The sequence below is a fragment of the Staurois parvus genome, unplaced genomic scaffold (genome assembly GCF_062004578.1).
Source record: "Staurois parvus isolate SC_StPar_1 unplaced genomic scaffold, SC_StPar_1.0 ptg000131l, whole genome shotgun sequence".
NCBI lineage: Eukaryota > Metazoa > Chordata > Amphibia > Anura > Ranidae > Staurois > Staurois parvus.
The window spans coordinates 9780406-9801536 of record NW_028317927.1 but is presented as its reverse complement, the minus strand read 5'-3'; the positions used below and the strand labels follow the sequence as shown (position 1 = coordinate 9801536).

The 21131-nt window shown below is 44.0% G+C and overlaps 1 protein-coding gene across 2 annotated transcripts in view; it reads left to right on the top strand.

Moving 5' to 3' along the window:
* Positions 1 to 21131, top strand: part of ARHGEF26 (Rho guanine nucleotide exchange factor 26) — a 176684-nt gene that overhangs the window by 58281 nt on the left and 97272 nt on the right. For both annotated transcript variants that reach the window (XM_089672608.1, XM_089672609.1), the window contains 2 exons: positions 3402 to 3458; positions 4763 to 4923. In XM_089672608.1, coding sequence (XP_089528734.1) covers positions 3402 to 3458; positions 4763 to 4923 — 218 coding nt within the window. The remainder of the gene's footprint in view (positions 1 to 3401; positions 3459 to 4762; positions 4924 to 21131) is intronic.

The following is a 21131-nucleotide window of genomic DNA, read 5'->3' as shown; positions in this document are numbered from 1 at the left end:
TAATTTTGGACACAACTGTACAATTAGAAATGCATTGGTCATGGGACTTTACATGAGGCAAATTACAAACCATACCATTGTTAGTACAAATAATTAAGGTTTTATTTGTGATTTGCCTCATGTAAAGTCCAATGACCAAAATGACCTAAATTTTATATGTATTTAGGGATGGAGGCATAACACTTATGGTGCTTAAAACCACAATTTTTATGTATACCTGCTCAAGAGAAGTCAGTGTAATGATTGGCTTCTCTCAAAAGGAAATGTTAGAATATTTTTACCCAATTAGCACCTGCAGCCAGTTGGCTGCAGTGCTCATCGATGTATTCTGATAGTGGAGGAGTCAGAATGCAATAGCACGACTGCGAGGATTCCTCCATCCACCTTGCTTATGTGGATGGGGGAATCTGTTCAGTTTTTTTTTTCTTGACCACCCCACTGGCTGATCAAAAAAAAAGAAAAAATAGTACCTATGGACAGCCTTATTTCTCTTGTTTTGCTCTAGAAAAATAGCATTCAGAGCAAGAATGGGAAAGACTAATCAAGTCCAAGGCACGGCTAGCTTCAGGAGAACTCAGTTCAACAAAGTATTGTTTGTCCAAAAAGAATTGTTTTCGTTATAGTAGTTTAGAGCTCATTTAAGCAGCTCTTAAAAGATTGTTCAGAGATCTTAAACAATGACATAATACCTAGCCTTTTAACAGTGATAACAGGAGGTAATAATTAAAAGGACCAGTGAACGTGATTACAACTGACCAAGATTAAATGTAGTAAGGAATTGTTTTGTGGTCATCATTGTACACATCACTCTGTATACATTTTTATCACCACATTTAATTTTTAACCTCTAAAGCCCTGAATACACATTGAGAGTATTGGACGAATGATCTCTGTTTCTTTTTTGTTTTGCATGCTAGTCTCATATAGAAAGTGAAGCGGTTACTAAAGTTACGAATATTCTCGTACGACAGAATAAAAATACGGAAGTGATGTAATGTATTTGTATTGTCTTTTCAGCCGAAAACTGTGCTGCTTAAATGAAAATCGTACGATCTGGTATTGTACGGCAAAAAATTTCGAGCTTGTCCCTTTGAGTAGTTTCGGACGATTGCTGTGTACTAACGATCAGAACTTCATACGATCACTTTGAAAGTGGCATTTTTCATACGATTTTCTGATCGTGTGTACAGGGCTTTAAGTCCCATACACATGATGAGAATATCGGACAAATGATCGTCCATTTTTTTTTTGGGGGGGAGGGAAGTTTTGCATGCTAGTCTCATATAGAAAGTGAAGAGTTTACTAAAGTTCTGAAAATTCGTGAACGACAGAATAAAAATTCAAACGTGATGTATTGTATTGTATTTTTGGCCGAAAACTGAACTGCACTAAACAAAAATCGTACAATGTGGTATCATACAAGAAGAAATTTTGTGCTTGTCCCTTCGAATAATTTCGGTTGAAAGCTGTGTATTAGTGATCAGATTATTGTAGGATTATTTAGAAAGTGGTGTTATTCGTACAATTTTCTGATCACGTGTACTAAGCTTAAGGATGGCCATGGATTAGGCAATTTTCTTTCCTTCAACCACGGGTTGAAGGAAAGAACATCGGTTGATTTCCCCATCAACACAGTCAGTGTTGATGGAGGAATTCCTCCCACTGCTCTATTGTGCTAGATTGTAAGCTCGAAAGAGCAGGGCCCTCAATCCCCTCATGTTTTGCATTGTATTGTTATTGTTCTGTCACATGTTCTGTCCCCCTTTGTAATGTACAGCGCTGAGCGAACGATTGGCGCTTTATAAATACTGTATAATAATAATAATTGTGTTCTGATAGCGGGAGGTTTCCCCACCATCACAATATAATGACACTGCTAGCGTTTACAAGCCTGCCCATAGATGGATAGAGTTTCAGCTGGTTCCTGTTGAAATGGTCGAATTTTGATTTGTCTGTGGCCAGCTTTAGTCTTTTTTCAGTTGGCCATTTGTGAGGTTGCTTGGTAAGGATCAGAACCTTATGCCAAGTGCTTATTTCAGGCATTGGGTCAGATTTTATTGTGCTAGAAAGCTCAGATTGCATTGCGCCAGACATGTGGGATTGAGCGATGATTTTTTTTTTTTTCTTTTTTCATTTTGACGCAGATGTGAAATGTGCTTTCCATAGATTGTGACGCTGCAGTGTCCTATCACTTCAACACCACAGTCCCCTTCCATTCCCTTCCATGTTGTAATAAGTATCCATAGATATTTAACAAACTCAGCATGAGGAAAAAAATCAGTTTATTAGTTTACTTCTTATGCAAGCAAGAACATACAGAAATTGTTGGAATATTCTGTCCTGTTTCTCTGGTGTTCCTTGTTCAATAGGATATTTATGTGCTTTTTGTTTGCCCTGTTAGCTGTTAGTTTGCTGTACGATTGCACAAAAGAGTCTTTGGAAATGTTAGAAGTATTAATCACCTGTGTGGTGGTGTTCAATTTTCAAGAGTCTGCTACTATGGTCTGTAACTAAGGTATCACATAGCAGTAGATAGGTCAATTGTAGAGTTTCAAAACCAGTCCGTTCGGAGTCGCAGAAGTCTAAAGCACCAGCCGGCTACTGGAATCTGTCTTGTCTTTCCATTAAACATTCACATACCAGCTGATGGGGATTCCATTTTCTCTGTCATTTCTGTACATGCTTTATATAATTACTGTTCAATCTTTGGATTATGCAATCAGTGTTTCACCTGAATATTGTGCTAATGCATTTTGGGAGTAATAATTGCCTTTCTGTCCCCGTGTTTTACTGATGGTGGATAATGATGTCCTTGAAAGGGAATTTAGTGTGTTTAGCATAGGTTATTATTATTTCAGTGTTCACCATTTATTTTTATAGATGTTCCAGTTTTACAAGCTTTTAAATACAATTATATTGCATATAATAAATCATATTTAGCATAGAGATAAATTACAGGGATCTGTCAGTGGATGAGTACATTGTACATATAAACTCAATATAGTTTATTTTTTTTATTTTTATTAAGCAACTGTTATTATTATTATTATTATTATTTTTGCAGTGTTCACCTTTCATGTTTTAGGAAACCTTCCAATTCTACAAGCTTCTATATTTATTATATATATATATATATATATATATTATATATTTGCATGTTTAATATGTAAATATATACTTTTTTTTTTTAACTTGCCATTTTGAAAGCCTAACCAGTTACTTAATTATATAGTGCATTTTCACCTTATTTATAGTTTTAATATATTACTCTGACTCTATCCTGCCATCCTTTGGTATCCATCTTTAATATTATTCTTTACTATACAACAATGTGTTTAGCAGTGGTTTAGGTAATGGAAGTAATGCAACATGCATATTTATAACTGACTTGTTTTTCCCAGGTGAGGAAGAATGGTCTCTCCCAGAGTATTGGGCAGGAAGAAAGGAAAAGACAAGAGGTATGCATTTTACCATTCAGTGGGATGTAACAGAAAATCTTAACCTTTTCTTTCAGTTCAGGATCTCAGTTGTAGATGTACATGAGGACTTGGGCCACAACAATTGGTGTGGAGACTATATGAAAAATCTGGTGCTTATATCAAATGCTTCAGTTGGTCATAGATTGAAATTCGGCCAGTTCAGCAGGAACTGGACCAGTTTTGGCCCATCTATGGGCAGGATGGTTGTGCAGAAGTCGAACTCTTGAGAGTCTTCTGCACAACCAGCCTGTCAATTTTTTTTTCTCTCGATCAATGCCACTGGCTACAGCCGGCAACACTGATCATTGTATTCTGCATTCACAGTAAAAAAAAAATGTAAAATAAAAATTATAATGTATGACTTGCCTTACAAAGACCTGGTTAGAAAATGTGCTGCCTAGAAGTTTCCTTAACAATCCCAACCCATAATGTGACCTCTCCTGTTCCCAATGACTTTTTCCAGCACAGAAAAACAGCAGCAAGGCAAGGGCAGGAAATTCAAAGAGAGACAGCGGAGTCTAAACAATAAATACAACCTATCCCCCAGCTGTTCAAAGCTAAATAAATCATTTTGAGTTGTATTCCTGGCCATACATTCATTTGTTTGTTTTTGTTTTTCGATCCACCAGTAGGCTGATCAAAAGAAACTGCACAGATTCCCCAATCCACACATTTAAGGACAGATGGAGGAATCTCCCTGCTGCGTTGTTGTATTCTAACAGCAGAATACTCTGATCAGCGCTGCAGCTAATTTGGATTCAGCACTGATCAAAAACAAATTTTCCAACAAGCTCATTTGTGAGATGTCGATCATTAGATTGACTTCTAATGGACTGGAACAGTCATAGATAGATTGAAATTTGGCTGATCCATGCTGAACTTTAAGGAAAACCCCCAAGCAAACAGATAAGTAGCCAATTGAAATGTCATCTACCTTCTTATTGGGCAATTAGTCAGCAGTGCGATAATGTTGATTAATTGCCAGTAAGCAGGTTGGAGGTGACAGGGAAGCTTGGTAAGATGCAGAGCTGTCCCAGGAAACAGGAGCATCACTCCCCTGGTTATATGTAGCGACACAGGGAAAATCACAAGACTCTAAATAAAATTGCAAATCCCTTAATCGGTAAAACAGATTGCATATTTGTATTTAAACTGTGTATTTGGCTGTTTGTCTTGATTTCTACATTATTGTTAGGAAGTTCTCAATCAACTTCTTTGTCTTAGGTTACAGGAGTTCATACTCATAGGTTTGTTACATGTCAGTTTTTGCTCTCCTTTTGCAGGCTATATTTGAAGTGATCTCTTCTGAACACTCATACCTGCTCAGTTTGGAAATCCTAATTCGGATGTTCAAGAATTCCAAGCAACTTTCTTCTACTATGACCAAGACAGAAAACCACCATCTCTTTTCTAATATCACTGATGTATGTGAGGCAAGCAAAAAGTAAGCACTCTAAAATTCTGTCATGCTTCTTTACTCATGCTCCTTTTTTATTAAGCGAGTTTGAATTTACAAAAGTGCATTGTTGTACAGAAATGAAAGCCAGATTTGGCTTTTCCTAATACTTAAAGCGGAGTTTCAGTCCCCCCAAAAAAATGTTTTTAAAAGAAGATCCACGATGACATTACACATAGCAATCATAATTGGAATAATGCAATATTAAAATCCTTGAAATAACTTTATAAATCGTTTGATTCTTACCTCGATCTGTGAAGCAGGGAGTCACCATGATGGATGTGGGCATCTGAAGCCCACAAGTCTTTACTTCCTGAATCCATGCTGCTGGCTAACCCAGCATGCAACACTCGTTCTCGCACATGTGCAGTGTAGACAATCCTCGGCCAGCATGTGCAGTACAGGTTGCCATAGCAATGGTGGGGACGGATGACATTCCTGCCCCCCGCCCCTGTCAGGCAACCTGTACAGCACTGCAAGGAAGGCTCGCGGGCACAGGAAACCAAAGGTCTCCTGGGATATCGGAAACGACATCCCAGGAGACCTTGCAAATTGCCGATCTACGTCATCGCCTAGGCGGTCGGGACCGGAACTGCAGGCTTGAAGAAGTATAAAAGGTATTTATAAAAAAAATAAATAATTTCCAACTTGTGGTTCTTTTCACAGAGACTATCTAATAAGGGAAATTATTAAAAATGGGTGGAACTCCGCTTTAACACCGCCTTATTGGCATTTAAAACATAAGTCTGCACCCTAAAAGTGCGTAACACCTAACAAAGAAACCTAACCCTAAATTTTGCCACTTGACCAGACCCTAAAAAAAACACTTCACCTCCACTAGACGTCATCAGAGATGGAAGTGGTATGTAGGAGTCCAACTGGGTGGTGTAAAGAAGTATAGCACTAGATAGGGCTGTCTTGGATCTGCTTAATAATTTATGATGATGGTACCAGCCATTTGAAGGCTTGAACGGTTGGTTAAAGTGATTGTAAAGGAATTTTTTTTTTATCCACTTGCCTACCAGGCCAGTTCTGACATTCCTCTCCTACATGTAAAAGTCATTGTTTTTTGCTAGAAAATTGCTTAGAACCCCCATAGACCAAAGAGATCATCAGGGACTATCCGATCCTTGATCATCTCTATGGTAAACTGGCAGAACTGCCAGCTTTAGTTGCATCCTTCCTGGTGGAACTGGAGAGCCTGGGAAGGCCGCAGTGGGGGGACCTCTTCAGCCACATTTAAAATCTATCCAGCGGCTTTAGAAGCTCTTTAATAGCTGACATAAGAACACTAGTTAACTGTTAACGTTATCACCAGACGCATGCCTTGAATCACTGCTCTCAGCTTTATTATATAATTTCCATTAGAAGACTACTACCACAGGCAGTTTAAACTGAATGTGGAGTGCTGAATGAATGCTGAAGCAGAGACCACATTTACTGAAAATGAAATGGTCAGTAGATTCAGAAAGGACACCCATCAAGAGTGATTTATAGTTTAATAGAAGAAGTCAACATTTCCTTTTGACTTCATTTGCCTTCATCTGTGTATCTACTGGTCATTCCGACATCTAACTCAACTGTGGGTGTCAGGGATCTCCTCGATCCCTGCCGCGATGGTCCCGGCGCAGGCGCACTGCTCCACCTAGTACACGGGCACTAGGTCCGGGCCGGCCGCGGCGTTTGAGCTCGCGCATGCGCAGTAGAAGCCGCGGCCGCCCGCTGGGCACCAATGGCAGCGCAGGGCGGGATATTTAAAGGTCCCTGAGCTGTCATTTCGTTGCCTTCTGGTCTTACCTGCTTCCTGTGTTCCTGTGCCTAGTAAGTTATTGACCCGGATTGCCTTTGACCTTGCTGATTTCTCCTGCCCAGACCCTTGCTTGCCTGACCTCTCTCCCTGGATGCCCCTTATTAGATCTGACCTCCTGCTGCTGACCTGGCGTGTGACCCGACGATTCTCTGCCTGCTCCCTTGTACCTTACCGTCCTCTACAATACCGACTCGGCCTGTCTGACTACGCACTTGCTCAGCCATCCATCCATCCATCCCATCGGGGTCACCCGACCTCCTCACATCTGGCTCTCCCTGGTTGGAGCCCCTGGCGAACACCACTACCACTGACAGGTGTGCTCAGTAGAGGCGACCTGGTCTCGGGGTACTACAAGTCCATCCCCACCATCAGGGGCCCTGGTGAACAAGTACCCTGGGGCTTAGACTCCGCACTCTGGGCACGCCTGACCAGTGGAGTGCTAGTGGTGCCGCTCGGCGGTCCCTCACAGTACCAGAAGGCCATGACTGAGCCTCGAGGAGGACTCTCCCCGTTGGACGAGGTTTGCAGGCACCTGGCTACCCTGACGCAAGCCGTAAACACATTACAGGACAGATGTCTGCAGATCGAGAATCGGTTTCAGGCCTGCACCATATCTGTTCCTGTTTCACAGGCCCCGGCTCCTGCACCACTGGTCGCAGCAGTCCATGAGCCGGCTCCTGGGCCTCCCACATCACTCCCTATGGCGGAACCCCGAGTACCCTTACCCGAGCGCTTCCATGGGGATCGCACACGCTTTCGGTCATTCCGTGACTCCTGTCTGCTCTATTTTGAACTGCAGCCACGGACCTTTTTGACGGAATCAGTGAAAGTGGGGTTTGTTGTCTCCCTGTTGCAGGGTGAACCCCAAGACTGGGCCCACCGACTAAGGGGAAACAATGACCCTCACCTGGTTACGGTCGACAGCTTCTTTAACGCTATGGCCATCTTATATGATGACCCACAACGGGCAGCCTCGGCCGAGGCCACATTATACGCACTCCGACAAGGTCGGCGGGCGGCTGAGGAATACGCCTCTGACTTTAGGCGCTGGATGGGTGACACTCGTTGGAACGAGTTCGCACTTTTGCACCAGTTTCGTATGGGCCTATCAGAGGCTCTGAAAGACGAGCTCGCCCGGGTGGAGGTGCCCGAGACATTAGAGGACCTAATTGCACTCACCATCAAAATTGACCGTAGACTACGGGAGCGCAGATTGGAGAGGTCTGGTCAGGGTCGCGGAAATCCCTGGGGGTCATTTCAGGGATCCAGTCAACATACTAGGCCAAGCACCCAGAACCTGCCGTTTGAAGATGCTCCCGAACCCATGCAGCTAGGCCTGGCTCGGCCTAAACTATCGCCTGAGGAACGCCAGCGCAGACGCTCCCAGAATCTGTGTCTGTACTGCGGCGAAGCTGGTCACATGGTGCGTTCCTGCCCGCAGAAACTGAGTAAGTTCACCTCATCTTCTTTATCTGTTGGCAATATGAACCCGTCCCAGTACTTAGTTGTTCCCCTCTCCTTTCAGCTTTCAGAAAGGACCGTGGAGGTGACGGCCATAGTTGATTCGGGGGCATGCAGCTGTTTTGTGGATATCAATTTTGCTCACCAGCAGGGTATTCCCCTCCGCCCAAAGGAGAAGGGGTTTCACATCTTTTTGGCTGATGGTTCCCGGATAAAGTCAGGGGTGGTTAACCAGGAGACCCCTTCCATTGTGACTTCCATTGCCGGTCAGCACCGGGAACTCCTCCGCCTGGATGCTATTGCATCACCCCTTTTCCCAGTCATTCTGGGGCTCCCTTGGTTGCGGGCCCATAACCCCCAAATTGACTGGGAGACTGGGGTTGTCTCGTTCCCTTCCCCATATTGTCGGGAACTGTGTCGAACTTCGGGCCCGGAGGTCCCCCGGGTCCTCCTGTGCTCTGAAGGGGATGACAGCCTAAAACAAGTGATTCCTGCAGCCTACCATGAGTTTCTTGATGTGTTCAGTGAACGGGGAGCAGATGCTCTACCCCCCCACCGCCCATATGACTGTCCTATTGATCTGTTGCCCGGTTCGGAAATTCCGTTCGGGCGAATTTTTCCCCTTTCTGAGCTAGAATTAGGGGCCCTGAAGGACTATATTGAGGATAGCCTCCGAAAGGGATTCATCCGTCCCTCCACTTCCCCAGCAGGTGCAGGGATCTTCTTTGTAGAAAAGAAGGACAAGACTTTGAGGCCATGCATTGACTATCGGGAGCTGAATAGGGTCACCATTAAAAATCGTTACCCATTACCACTGGTACCTGAATTATTCCAGAGCCTAAAAGCTGCAGTAGTGTTTACCAAGTTGGACTTAAGGGGAGCCTACAATTTGGTTCGCATAAGGGAGGGGGATGAGTGGAAGACGGCCTTCCGCACCCGTTTCGGCCATTTTGAGTACCTGGTCATGCCTTTCGGGTTGTGCAATGCGCCAGCCACCTTCCAACACTTTGTGAACGACATCTTTAGGGACTTCCTGGACATCTTTGTCATCGTCTACTTAGACGACATTTTGATTTTTTCATCCTCCCTGGGGGAGCACAGGGTACATTTATCAAAGGTGTTGGGGCGGTTGCGGCAGCACGGGTTGTACGCTAAAGCAGAGAAATGCTGCTTTGAACAGGCTAGCGTTACATTTCTGGGTCTGATCATCTCCACCACGGGGGTCGCAATGGACCCTCAGAAGGTCTCAGCGATCCTAGATTGGCCTGAACCCACGGACAGGAAAAGTGTCCAACGTTTTATTGGGTTCGCAAATTTTTACCGGAAGTTCATTAAGAACTTCTCGGGTCTGGTCTCCCCCATCACTCAGTTAACCAAGCTTGGGACGCGATTCAGATGGACGCCCGAGGCACAGGAAGCTTTTGAAGCACTAAAAAGGTTATTTACCTCGGCACCCATTCTGGGTCATCCCGACGCCTCCCTGCCCTACATCTTAGAAGTAGATGCATCTGAAAACGCGGTTGGCTCCATCCTTTCCCAGCGGAAGGGCGCCAAGGAATTACTTCACCCAGTAGCATTCTTTTCACGGAAACTTACCCCTGCGGAGAGGAACTACGACATTGGGGATCGCGAGCTACTGGCTATCAAAACCGCTTTAGAAGAATGGAGGTACCTGCTGGAAGGTGCCTCCCACCCCATCCTGATTTTCACGGACCACAAGAACCTGGAATATCTGAGGACGGCCAAACGTCTACGCCCACGACAAGCAAGATGGGCATTGTTTTTCTCGAGGTTCCAGTTCCACATCACATACAGGCCCGGCTCAAAAAACACGAAGCCTGACGCGTTGTCACGTATGTACGAGGACACCAAGGAGATTCCAGTGCCCGACACTATTCTTCCTGCAGGAAATTTCTTGGCCCTTCAGACAAACCTTCACTCCGAGATCCTGAGAGCGTCCACAGCAATGTCCACCTCCGATGGGGCTCCCCTCCAGAACAAGGAGGGACTCCTATGGAGGGAGGACCGGATTGTGGTGCCGGAGGATGCCCGAACCTTAGTCTTGGGACATTGCCATGACCATCCACTGGCAGGACATTTTGGGCCGGTCAAGACCCTGGAACTTCTCCGACGTTCCTTCTGGTGGCCGGACATGGCCAAGGATTGTAAGAACTACGTGGGCTCCTGTGCCATCTGCCAGCGGAACAAGCCTTCAAGGAATAAGGCGTGGGGCCTGCTACGTCCATTGCCCATCCCTGAACGACCCTGGCAGAAAATCTCCATGGACTTCATAGTCGAGCTTCCACCTTCACTGAACCACACGGCAATTCTCGTGGTCGTGGACCGCTTGTCCAAGATGGCCCATTTCATCCCTTTACGGAAAACCCCATCAGCAGCCGAGACGGCGCAAGTCTTCATTCGAGAGATCGTTAGACTGCATGGGGTTCCCGAAGACATCGTCTCGGACCGTGGGGTGCAGTTTACCTCGCGGTTTTGGAGGGCATTGTGCAAAGCCCTGGATATCAAGCTGTCCCTTTCCTCGGCATTTCACCCTCAGACCAATGGCCAGACCGAAAGGACCAATCAGACCCTGGAGCAATACCTTCGATGCTACACATCATTCTCTCAGGACGACTGGGTGCCACTCCTCCCTTTGGCAGAATTCGCGTACAACAACGCTTGCCATTCAGCAACTGGGCAGTCCCCGTTCTTCGCCAACTATGGGTTTCATCCTGTCTTCCTCCCGGACTTGGTCCCGGAATGCCCGATTCCAGCGACACAGGATGCACTGACCTTTTTCACCTCCAACAATATGAAACTACAGGAAGCCATCCGTCAAGCCCAAGAGGACTACAAGAGGGCTTTAATAGGAAGCGAAGAGGGGATCTGGTTTTGCAGCCCGGAGAGAAGGTTTGGCTGGCTACGTCTAACTTGAGGATGCTCTGCCCGTCAAAAAAGTTGGGACCTAAATTTATAGGCCCTTTCTGCATCAAACGGATGGTCAATGAGGTGGCCTATGAACTTGTTCTCCCCGAGACACTCAAGATCCACCCTGTCTTCCACGTGTCCCTGTTAAAACCAGTAGTCCCTGATGCCTTCCCGGAACGAGAATCCAGGCCCCCGGAGGCCGTAACAGTTGAAGAGGAAGAAGAATTCGAGGTGGAGGCAATCTTGAAGTGCCGACGAAGGGGGGGCCAGACCCAATTTCTCATCAAGTGGAAGGGCTACGGCCCTGAGGACAATTCGTGGGAACCAGCCCATAATGTCCATGCACCTAGGCTTGTCCGGAGGTTTCTTTGTGATCACCCGTGGTGGAGAGATCGGGTGGGCATCCGGAGGTTGCCCGTAGGGGGGGGGGCAATGTCAGGGATCTCCTCGATCCCTGCCGCGATGGTCCCGGCGCAGGCGCACTGCTCCACCTAGTACATGGGCACTAGGTCCGGGCCGGCCGCGGCGTTCGAGCTCGCGCATGCGCAGTAGAAGCCGCGGCCGCCCGCTGGGCACCAATGGCAGCGCAGGGCGGGATATTTAAAGGTCCCTGAGCTGTCATTTCGTTGCCTTCTGGTCTTACCTGCTTCCTGTGTTCCTGTACCTGTGCCTAGTAAGTTATTGACCCGGATTGCCTTTGACCTTGCTGATTTCTCCTGCCCAGACCCTTGCTTGCCTGACCTCTCTCCCTGGATGCCCCTTATTAGATCTGACCTCCTGCTGCTGACCTGGCGTGTGACCCGACGATTCTCTGCCTGCTCCCTTGTACCTTACCGTCCTCTACAATACCGACTCGGCCTGTCTGACTACGCACTTGCTCAGCCATCCATCCGTCCATCCCATCGGGGTCACCCGACCTCCTCACATCTGGCTCTCCCTGGTTGGAGCCCCTGGCGAACACCACTACCACTGACAGGTGTGCTCAGTAGAGGCGACCTGGTCTCGGGGTACTACAAGTCCATCCCCACCATCAGGGGCCCTGGTGAACAAGTACCCTGGGGCTTAGACTCCGCGCTCTGGGCACGCCTGACCAGTGGAGTGCTAGTGGTGCCGCTCGGCGGTCCCTCACAGTGGGTATTGTTTGCTCATACATTTTGTTTTCATTCCTATTCTCAGCCTGACTTGCCCAGGTTGGTAACAGGTTTACTTTACTAAACTCAACAAGGCTTATTATCCTGTACTTTGTAACATCGATTGCACTGAACACCGTACATATGTTGATACAAAATCCATGTTGTTCTTCTGTTACAAAAGCATGAGTTATTGAGTGATAAAATCATATTGCTTTATGAAAGTGTTTTGTTTTTTTTTTTGTTAAAGTGGAATTCCAGTCAAAAATTATTAAATCTCCCCTTACTTTCTGTGTGATATTTCAACTTTTTTTTAATATGCATGGTTTCAACTTCTTTATGTATAAATAGAATTTACATGTTGATCCCAGAAGTTTGCTCATGTCATTAAAGTGGTTGTAAAAGCTCAAGGTTTTTTGCCTTCCTGGTTTCCATGCATTCCATGAATTAAGGTAAAAAAACCTTCCGTGTGCTGTTCCCCCCGCAGCCCCCCTAATCCTCAACTGAGTTCCCTCTCGATCCAGCGATGTGTATAGGAGCCTCAGTTTTCTCAGGTCTCTCTCTCCTCATTGGCTGATACACTGGACAGTTGCTCCTGCTGCTGTCAATCACAGCCAGTATGCCAATGAGGAGAGAGCAGGGGGGAAGGGGTCGAGCCACTGCTCTTTGGGTCTTATGGACACATAGAGTGTGGTTCAGAAGCAAGCACTAGTGCCCCCATAGCCATTGCATCAGACGTTGTTGGTATTGGTGGCTGGTTTTAAAAAAAACTTTTTAGATCAGTGATTGGAAGATGAGTGGAGGGCATAAGGCATAGTAATATATGTATTAAGTATTTACATTATAAGAAGTGGGGTAGGTCAGAAGCTGGCAAGACAGTGTTGTTGCTAAGCCTAAATTCATGCTGGTACTTATAGTGGACCTGAACTAAAAAATTGAAGGTGGCTTGGGAGCAAGCATGCCTGAGTGCCCCCATAGCAAGCAGCATGTTCTGGGGGCACTAAGCGAGGGGGAGGTTCCAGAAGCACCAGCAGGGGACCTGAGAAGAGGAGGATCAGGGCTGCTCTGAGCAAAACTATTGCCATAGCAGGTAGGTATGATGTGTTTATTATTTTACATAAATAAAGTTTGAGCCTTTAGAACCACTGAAGGGTTATTGCACACTGGGCTTAAAAAAAACACTAGTTCCCTTGGCTAAAAAAAACCTCCTTTATAGCATTTTTGTACAGGAGTTTAGGAGAGTCAAGGAGCATTCAGCATTTTTTTTTTCTTTTCTGCCAGAAAACCACTCTCAAAAACACAAAACAGAAGGGTTTTTTTTCTGCCTCTAAACGCTTAGCTTAAAATGTGCCTCTAAATGTACTAATGTACATGGACACATAGGATAACATTGTGCTCCTGCAGGTAAAATGCAAATGTGCCTAAACTGTACCCTAAAAATGTACCTTTTCTTGAAATGTTCCTTTATAGAGCAATGCATTTCTGGTACGTGTGTGAAGTGGTGTCACTAGGGTTGGTGTCACCTTGTGCAGTAAAATATAGCGGCCCCCCCACAATAATTTTTTTCTCCCATATAAAACGGCTTATAATTGCAATAGTAGTGCTGTTAATCCTCCCAGTGTAAATCTCCACTTCTCCAGAGTGTATTCTCTCCATCATGTTAATCTCCCCAGTGTACTCCCCCCAGTTTAATAACCTCAGTGTAACTTCCCCCCATTAATCTTCCAGTGTAATACCCCCTAGTGTAAATCCCCCCATTTAATACCTCTCAGTATAATCCCCCCTCCCCCGTGTAATCCCCCCTTGTGTAATTCTCCCAATGTAAATCCCCCCCAGTGCAATCCCCCTAGTATAATGTGCAATCCCTCTTTTGTAAAGCCTCCAATGCAATCTCCCCAACGCAAATCTTCTACCCAATGTAACTCTGCTCACCTGCTCAGTTTACATATCCCCAGTGGTGTATTTAGGCTTTGTGCTGCCCTAGGCAACACAAAAATCGTCTGCCCCCACAAACTCCGACCAACACCCCCCACCCCCTCCCGCAGACAGAGCCTGACATTGACCAACAACACCGCTGCCCCACCTGCAAGAGCATTCCACTATCCACCCCCCGGCGATAGAAAGACACTCATCTTCACAGCTCCGGAAGTCCCCGGGAATGAGAGTCCGGCTCTACATACACCATCAAGCAGCTAGCAGCCTCTCTCGGATCCCACCTGGTTCCTATGGCTTGCGTATCCCTTATTTCATCCCTTCATCTTTGGGGGAGGTGCTGCCCCCCTGAAAAATGCCACCCTAGGCAAGTGCCTTGTTTGCCTTGTGGTAAATACACCCCTGCATCTCCCCCATTACTGACCTCGGATCAGTATTTCTCTCCAGACAAATGTCCTTCTGCCTAGTCTCTTCCTCCTCTTGAGAATGTAACATCAGAGTGGAGGAGGAGCTTAGGCTAGGCTCTGTCAGCTCTTAGGTTAGGTATGTAGCACCTGTCCTGCTTGTGGCTGCCTTTCATACACAATAATGGAGCAAGCGGATCATTGCGGTTCCGTTCCGGTCCCCGGAGAATATGCGGGACAGCGCAGGTGCCCAGATTAGTGAGCCCCGCCCGGGCCCACACATCTCTATGGGCTGTCCCTCTCTCATGGCCGCTTTTGGGTGTCACCCCTCTCGTAGTCCACACCCCCATAACAACGTTAAGTTGAGTGCCTCTCTCTCTCGCCATGGGGGATGGTGGCTGGTGTATGGGGGGCAGTGGTAGTGGAAGGCTCTCTTGGGTGGGAGGCAGGGGTGTTGTTGGTCAATGTCAGGTTCTCTCTGCGGGGTTTGCCAATTTTTGTGTTGCCTATAGCTACAGTGTATCTCTGCAGTGCTACATATAAGGCACTGCTGCCTCTACCTTCTAGTTTCAGGAGATTTAGAGTGAGGTTTGGTGACATCACTGCTGTGATGCTCACTGCCCTCTTTTCTGAAGATTTTGACCCTAAAAAGCAAAGTAGGGAGATTGCTAGGATTGTGAAAGACCTTGGGCATTTGTGAGCATCAGAAGGAGAGGCACTTAAGGGTGGGTGTGGCTAAATTGTGCTAACAGTGGTAGGGGCTAAAGGGGCATGGGTAAACCTGAGCTCACTCACTGTATACATGGCTCACATACTCCACAGTCCTTGTAACTACCAAATATTCTTTCATTGCTGTGCCACAAAGAAGAGTGCAACAGACGTACAATGAGATATGTACAATTTTTAGTACAGATTTCTCCCCCTCAAAAAAAAAAAAACAGTATAAATGCTACCGCCTGCAGCATTAAAACAAGGAAAAAACAAGGAGAGCAATTGTGTTATTGGGATGTACACAGAGATACAGTGGGATGGCATAGTAAGTTGTTTTTAGGGAAAGCATTGACTGCAGAGAGGCAACAGACAATACTGGTGACTAGCCCTCTGCCGGCCGGCCTGCCTACCTGCCTGCTCACTGCCTGTCTTTTGTGTCCATCCTCTAGAATTCAGTTTCTTGTTAAGCACTGGCAAGCTCACTCCCTGAGCTGCCACTTGTGTATACATGAGGTTTACTACACTGATGTTACATAACAATTATCCTCAAAAAGTTCTATTAGGAAAACTTGGCTATGGATAAATTAATTCCCTTTTAAGTGTGTTTGGTTGAATGAGCATGGGTTGAATAATCTTTCTACAAGCAAGGGAAAAGCTTAAGTACCTTGTGTCTGTTGTCCGGGAATGGTGTGATCTGCCTGCAGCATTGTAGCCAGTGCTAACATATACATATTTTCAGAACAGATTGTTGTAGAACTCTGACCTCTGTAAAATGAGAATTCTTTGTCAAGTTCAGGGCTGTACTCTGGCTCACATAATATGAGGGACTTTTCATAAAAGGTGACTTGTTCCTGGTGATTGATATATTGAAAGATGATACCTGGTATACTTTGTAGTACAAAAAAATAGAAAGTGCTTTTTATTTCGGTTCAGTTACCTTTGAAATGTAGTGTTTCCCTTCTGGTAAAGGAATGTTACAAGTTCTTTGTTATATTTTGTGATGAATAGTGGAGAAGCTAGAGTGTTGGCAGAAAACTGGAAATTGTTCCAGAATGATATTGTTGCTACTCCTCATTGTTCTGTGTCATCTTTATTTGGTGGGAATAACTAATTATGTGTGACTGGAAGTCTTCTGCCATTTTTTTTTCTTTTTTACATTTAGTATTTTAATGGACTTGAATTAAAGAATCCAAGAATGCAGACAGCAGAAAAAAATACCAGATGTGTTTAGTTATTAAACCTGGCCTCTAAGCAAAAAAACCAAATAATTCAATTATGTACTATTTTTAAAAAATTGTTAAATGTGTTTTTACGTACAACTGCAAGTACCTGAAACTCTTCAATTGCATCAACAGGAATGATGCACATCGAGATGCAAAATAACTGGCTTTATTAAAATAGCCAGCAGGAATAAATTCTATTCTGACATGTTTTGCGTTAGGCACAGCGCTTTCTCTAAGAAACTATTCCTGATATCTGCTTTTGTCATCTCTTGTGTGCCAGCAGTTAAGCCCGGTACACATGTACTGAAAGCTGGCCGGTTCAGCAGGAATTGGCCAACTTTCAGTACACATGTACTGCTGCCTGTTAAAGAGAAGCCAGTCCAATGACCAACTTCTGTCAAAAAGTCTTGCAGGAATGTTATTCCTTCCTTCTAACAGCAGACTACAGACTGAGAGATAAAACCACTATATCCTTTAACAGAGAAAGTTTTGTCACTCTTCTGATTTCTCCCCTTCCTCTTCCTGTCCCATCCAGGATCTGGTCCCTTACGTTGCATTAGTGCCCCTTCCCTCTTCACTGCTCATAGAGGTTCTGTCATGTGCTGATGGTGAAAGAGGGGAGGGGTAAAATATGATGGTGGGCTTTATGATGATCTGCATCATAAAAGTTATTTTCCTCCGTATGTCTTGATTTCTTCCCCTGGCTTTCTCTAATCCGCTCTCAAAAAAATCCTGCTGTTAACTTCAGATCTTAAGGTTCCAGCTCTACATAATTCCCATTGCCTCCCTTTCCAAACTACTACTAAAATACCTTTCCCTTTTTTTCTTTACACATATGGTTGATATACTTCAAGATGAGACCTTGATACATTCCGTGTCCACTCTCACCACCATCAGTTCCATGCTCCATGCTTCCTTCCTCCACTAACGTCTTTCCAGTCCAAACCACAACCATAATCCCCTCCTCTCCCACACCCCTCCACATTCGCCCTCCTGCATATGCTCCCCCTTCCACTATCAGCTCTCTATATACAGTATAGTATGTAATCATATTTTTATATGCATGGCAGCGGTTATACTTGTTTGTTATGTTTTCTGCTTTCATGCCTTGCTTGAACTTTTTTTTTTTCACAGGATGTTTACTAGGTCTATCTCAAAATCGACTTTTCAGATTGATGTGCCTAAGCTTTAGGTCATCGGATCGGTCTTGAAAGCAGTCTTTTTTATTATTCATAGACAGAAAGTGATCTTTTTTAGTGCTAAATAATATTGTAGTTTGAATTATTTATGACCAGCTTTAAGGAGGACCTATTATTAAACTTCCCATTTTAAATGAATCTGTAAGGCACACATTAAAATTATTACTTTTTTTTTTTTTTTTTGGGGGGGGGGACAGATTGCCCCTTGCATACATTTGATGTGGATGTGGAAATACTCCCAGTTGTACCATTGTATTCTTATAGTGGTGTTCCCCGCTGCCAGAATACACAGATCAGCGCTGCAGCCAATTGGCTACATGTGCTGATGAACACAAATTTTCCAGCAGTCCAGCTCGAGAGGAGTTGATCACTGGATTGACTCCTAATGAACGGGAATGTCCATAGATGGATTGAAATTTGGCTATTCCCCGCTGGACCAGCAAAATGTTGATTACTATGTGGCTAACTTAAGAGTTTAGCACATTACACTGCTTTACTGAATAAGTCATTTGAATTCATAATATCCAACTGTTTTTAGTGACTCTTCTTTTGAAATTTAGCAAAGCTTTTGGAGCCTCTTCATTAAAAATAAACATATTATAGTTACAGTATTTACACATCATGCCAAATTAGGGAACATCTAACCTTTTGATTAAAAAAAAAAAAATCTTAAAATTGTCTGTCTGGAGAAAGAAAATGCTGTCTACCAGAGGAATCCAAGGAAACAAGAAAGAAGGGACTGAAGGACCTTTACTCTGAAAGAGGGTTTGGTATAAATAGCCCCTCTTGCATATGTCGGGGAGTCCTGAATGGAACGGTCATCAATATTGCTGGGACAAAGAGACTTTTGTAAACTTGTGAATGCTGTCAGAATGTTTCATCTCTTCCAGGCTGCTCCCGGGAATCTGTTTCCCTTTTAAAATGCTTTAAACATTTGGCGATTCCCAGCCATGTGTTTTGTAGTGACCTTCTTGTACAATATGTGACTGTTGGTGTACATTCCTTAGTGTACATGGAATTCTGTTGGGGGCTTCCTTTCAAGAGATTGCTGTTTGGGACATTGAGGTCTAGTTGTCATCCACAGAATGAAACAGTAGTGCAAAATAGTCTCTGAATGAGTTCTAAAAATCTCTGTTTTATTCATTTTCTGGAACATTTTCAACTAATACATGTTACGAAATTTAGGTTGTTTTTATTGTTTATAGAATCTAGACAATTAATAAAAAATGTCTCAAGTGACTTAATCTGTTCTTGGCAGTCAACCAACACTCATTCAGAAACATGCAATGAGGTACGAGCAATTGTAAGAGTGCAAAAATGAATAATGTGAATTCCTGTATAGTAAACAATGACATTGATACAGTATAACTTTATATGCTGCTTCTACATACACTAATACCTCATATGCAAAAAATATGAATTGGGAAAGAATTAGGACTGTTTGTGTTTATAACAACCAGACTGTCTCTTTTGTGGTGTTGGCCGCAAAATGGTACACCCCAGAACCCTGACTGTACAAAAAGCCTTTCACACACCTACACAATCACATACCTCCCAATTTTTTGAGATGGGAATGAGGGACACCTATTAGCAAAAGGCAAAGGCATAGGACACACCCCCTAAAGTAGAATTATGCAAAACTACTATTCGTTTATAGTGGCTTTTGAAATTTACAAATGCAGCAAGTTAGAATTTGGATGAAAGGTTTAGCACCGGGAAACACTTTTTGAAAGATAAAAAGTGCATTTTATATAAAACTATATAGATCAGACCAAAATGAGGGACAAATGAGGAGGTGAGAGGGGCTTTGTTCCAAATCATGGAAATCTCTTGAAATCAGGAACAGTTTGGAGCTATGCGATCAGTGTGCTGGTTTTTCCCAAAACCAGGACCCATGATCGGAGATTTCATACCACCAAAATCTCTAAAAATCTCCAGGATCTAGGTCCCAAACCAGGTTTTACCAACCAGTGAGGATACTGATAACCATTTCCTCCTTATGAGGGATGTACCCTGGAGTCCCTCAACCTGCCTGGATTAGAATCCTGGGACATAAACTCTTTTTACATCGTGCCAGGGCACAGCACCGCCACATGGGTTATATTTTATGTGCTGAATTCAATGTCTTTTTTTTGTTGAGAAATAGGAAATATGCCTATTAGTCAGTTCTTCCTTATGAGTTCTTCCGTGTGTCTATAATTGTATATTCCTTTTTGCATGTAGATAGTACATAAGTCATTATTAAAGTTTGTGTTAAGGTCATTTTTTTTCTTTATTTTTATATTGTGGGAATAACAACCCTTGTCTGAGTCTCTGTTATTAGAGCCTTTCCCTTACATTTTTTCAGTTGACGAAGGTTTGACCAGATTTGAAGTGACTGAAAATCTACAGCAGGCATGCAGACATACATAAAAATCTGAAAATTCTGCAATTTGAAACATACAACCACTGTCTAGGGTTCTAGCTCTCCACTACTTAAAACAATACTGTATATTTCTATATGTTGCAGTTAGAGAGTTTCCTTTGTACCTATATGATTAAATGTTGTCAGCAGGACAGGAAGTGAAGGAAAATTTCTCTTGTAGTGCCTTGGATAGCAGTAAAAAAAGAATCTGACGTGTTTTCTTGCTTGACATACTTTTTACATCTAACTTGAGATTGTATTTACCATTTGATGTGCTGTTTAGGCATGTCAGCTATATGTTCGAAACAAATCTAACTGAATTAATTACGTTTTGTTTGTGTTTTTTTTAATTTTGGTATTCGGGTCACTTTAGTGAAAAGGGGGCTGAAATGTTTTTATGTTTTCAGGGTTGGTGCTGAGTTCTTGATTGCTAAATGAGGTTATTGCAATGAAACGGAACGCATGTTTCTCAAGTTATAGACAGTGATGCTTTGCCAAATTGAAAGCTAATGGACCATATTTCCACCAGTCTTTCTAACGCTGACCTTATCCCACAGTTCACTTGTGCTGTTAAGTTAGACATTTGGCTTATGGTCTGACTGAAGGATAAGGTTACAGTTTGTGAACATTAGAATGATAAAAGCTGGAACTGGAATTCACTGAAGAATGACACACAATCTAATGATTATGGAGAGTTTAATGTCTGTGAATTCTCACAAGCTTAGAGATTTGAAATCTGAAGATTTGCACTTGTTATGCTTTCATTCCATGTTTTAAAAATGCTCTGGTTGGTGTGAGAGGCTGCATGTGTATAACATTACTGTAATCATTGGCTAGACCAAGGTTTTTCAACCAGGGCGCCTTCAGGTTTCTTCAGGGGTGCCTTGGCAAAATGCATAAATACTGCCCAAAAACTGTGCAGAAGCCACCAGGTGGATCAAACCTGCCTTTTAGCTACACAAAGCTACAGGTTTTCAATGTACACCATTACAAC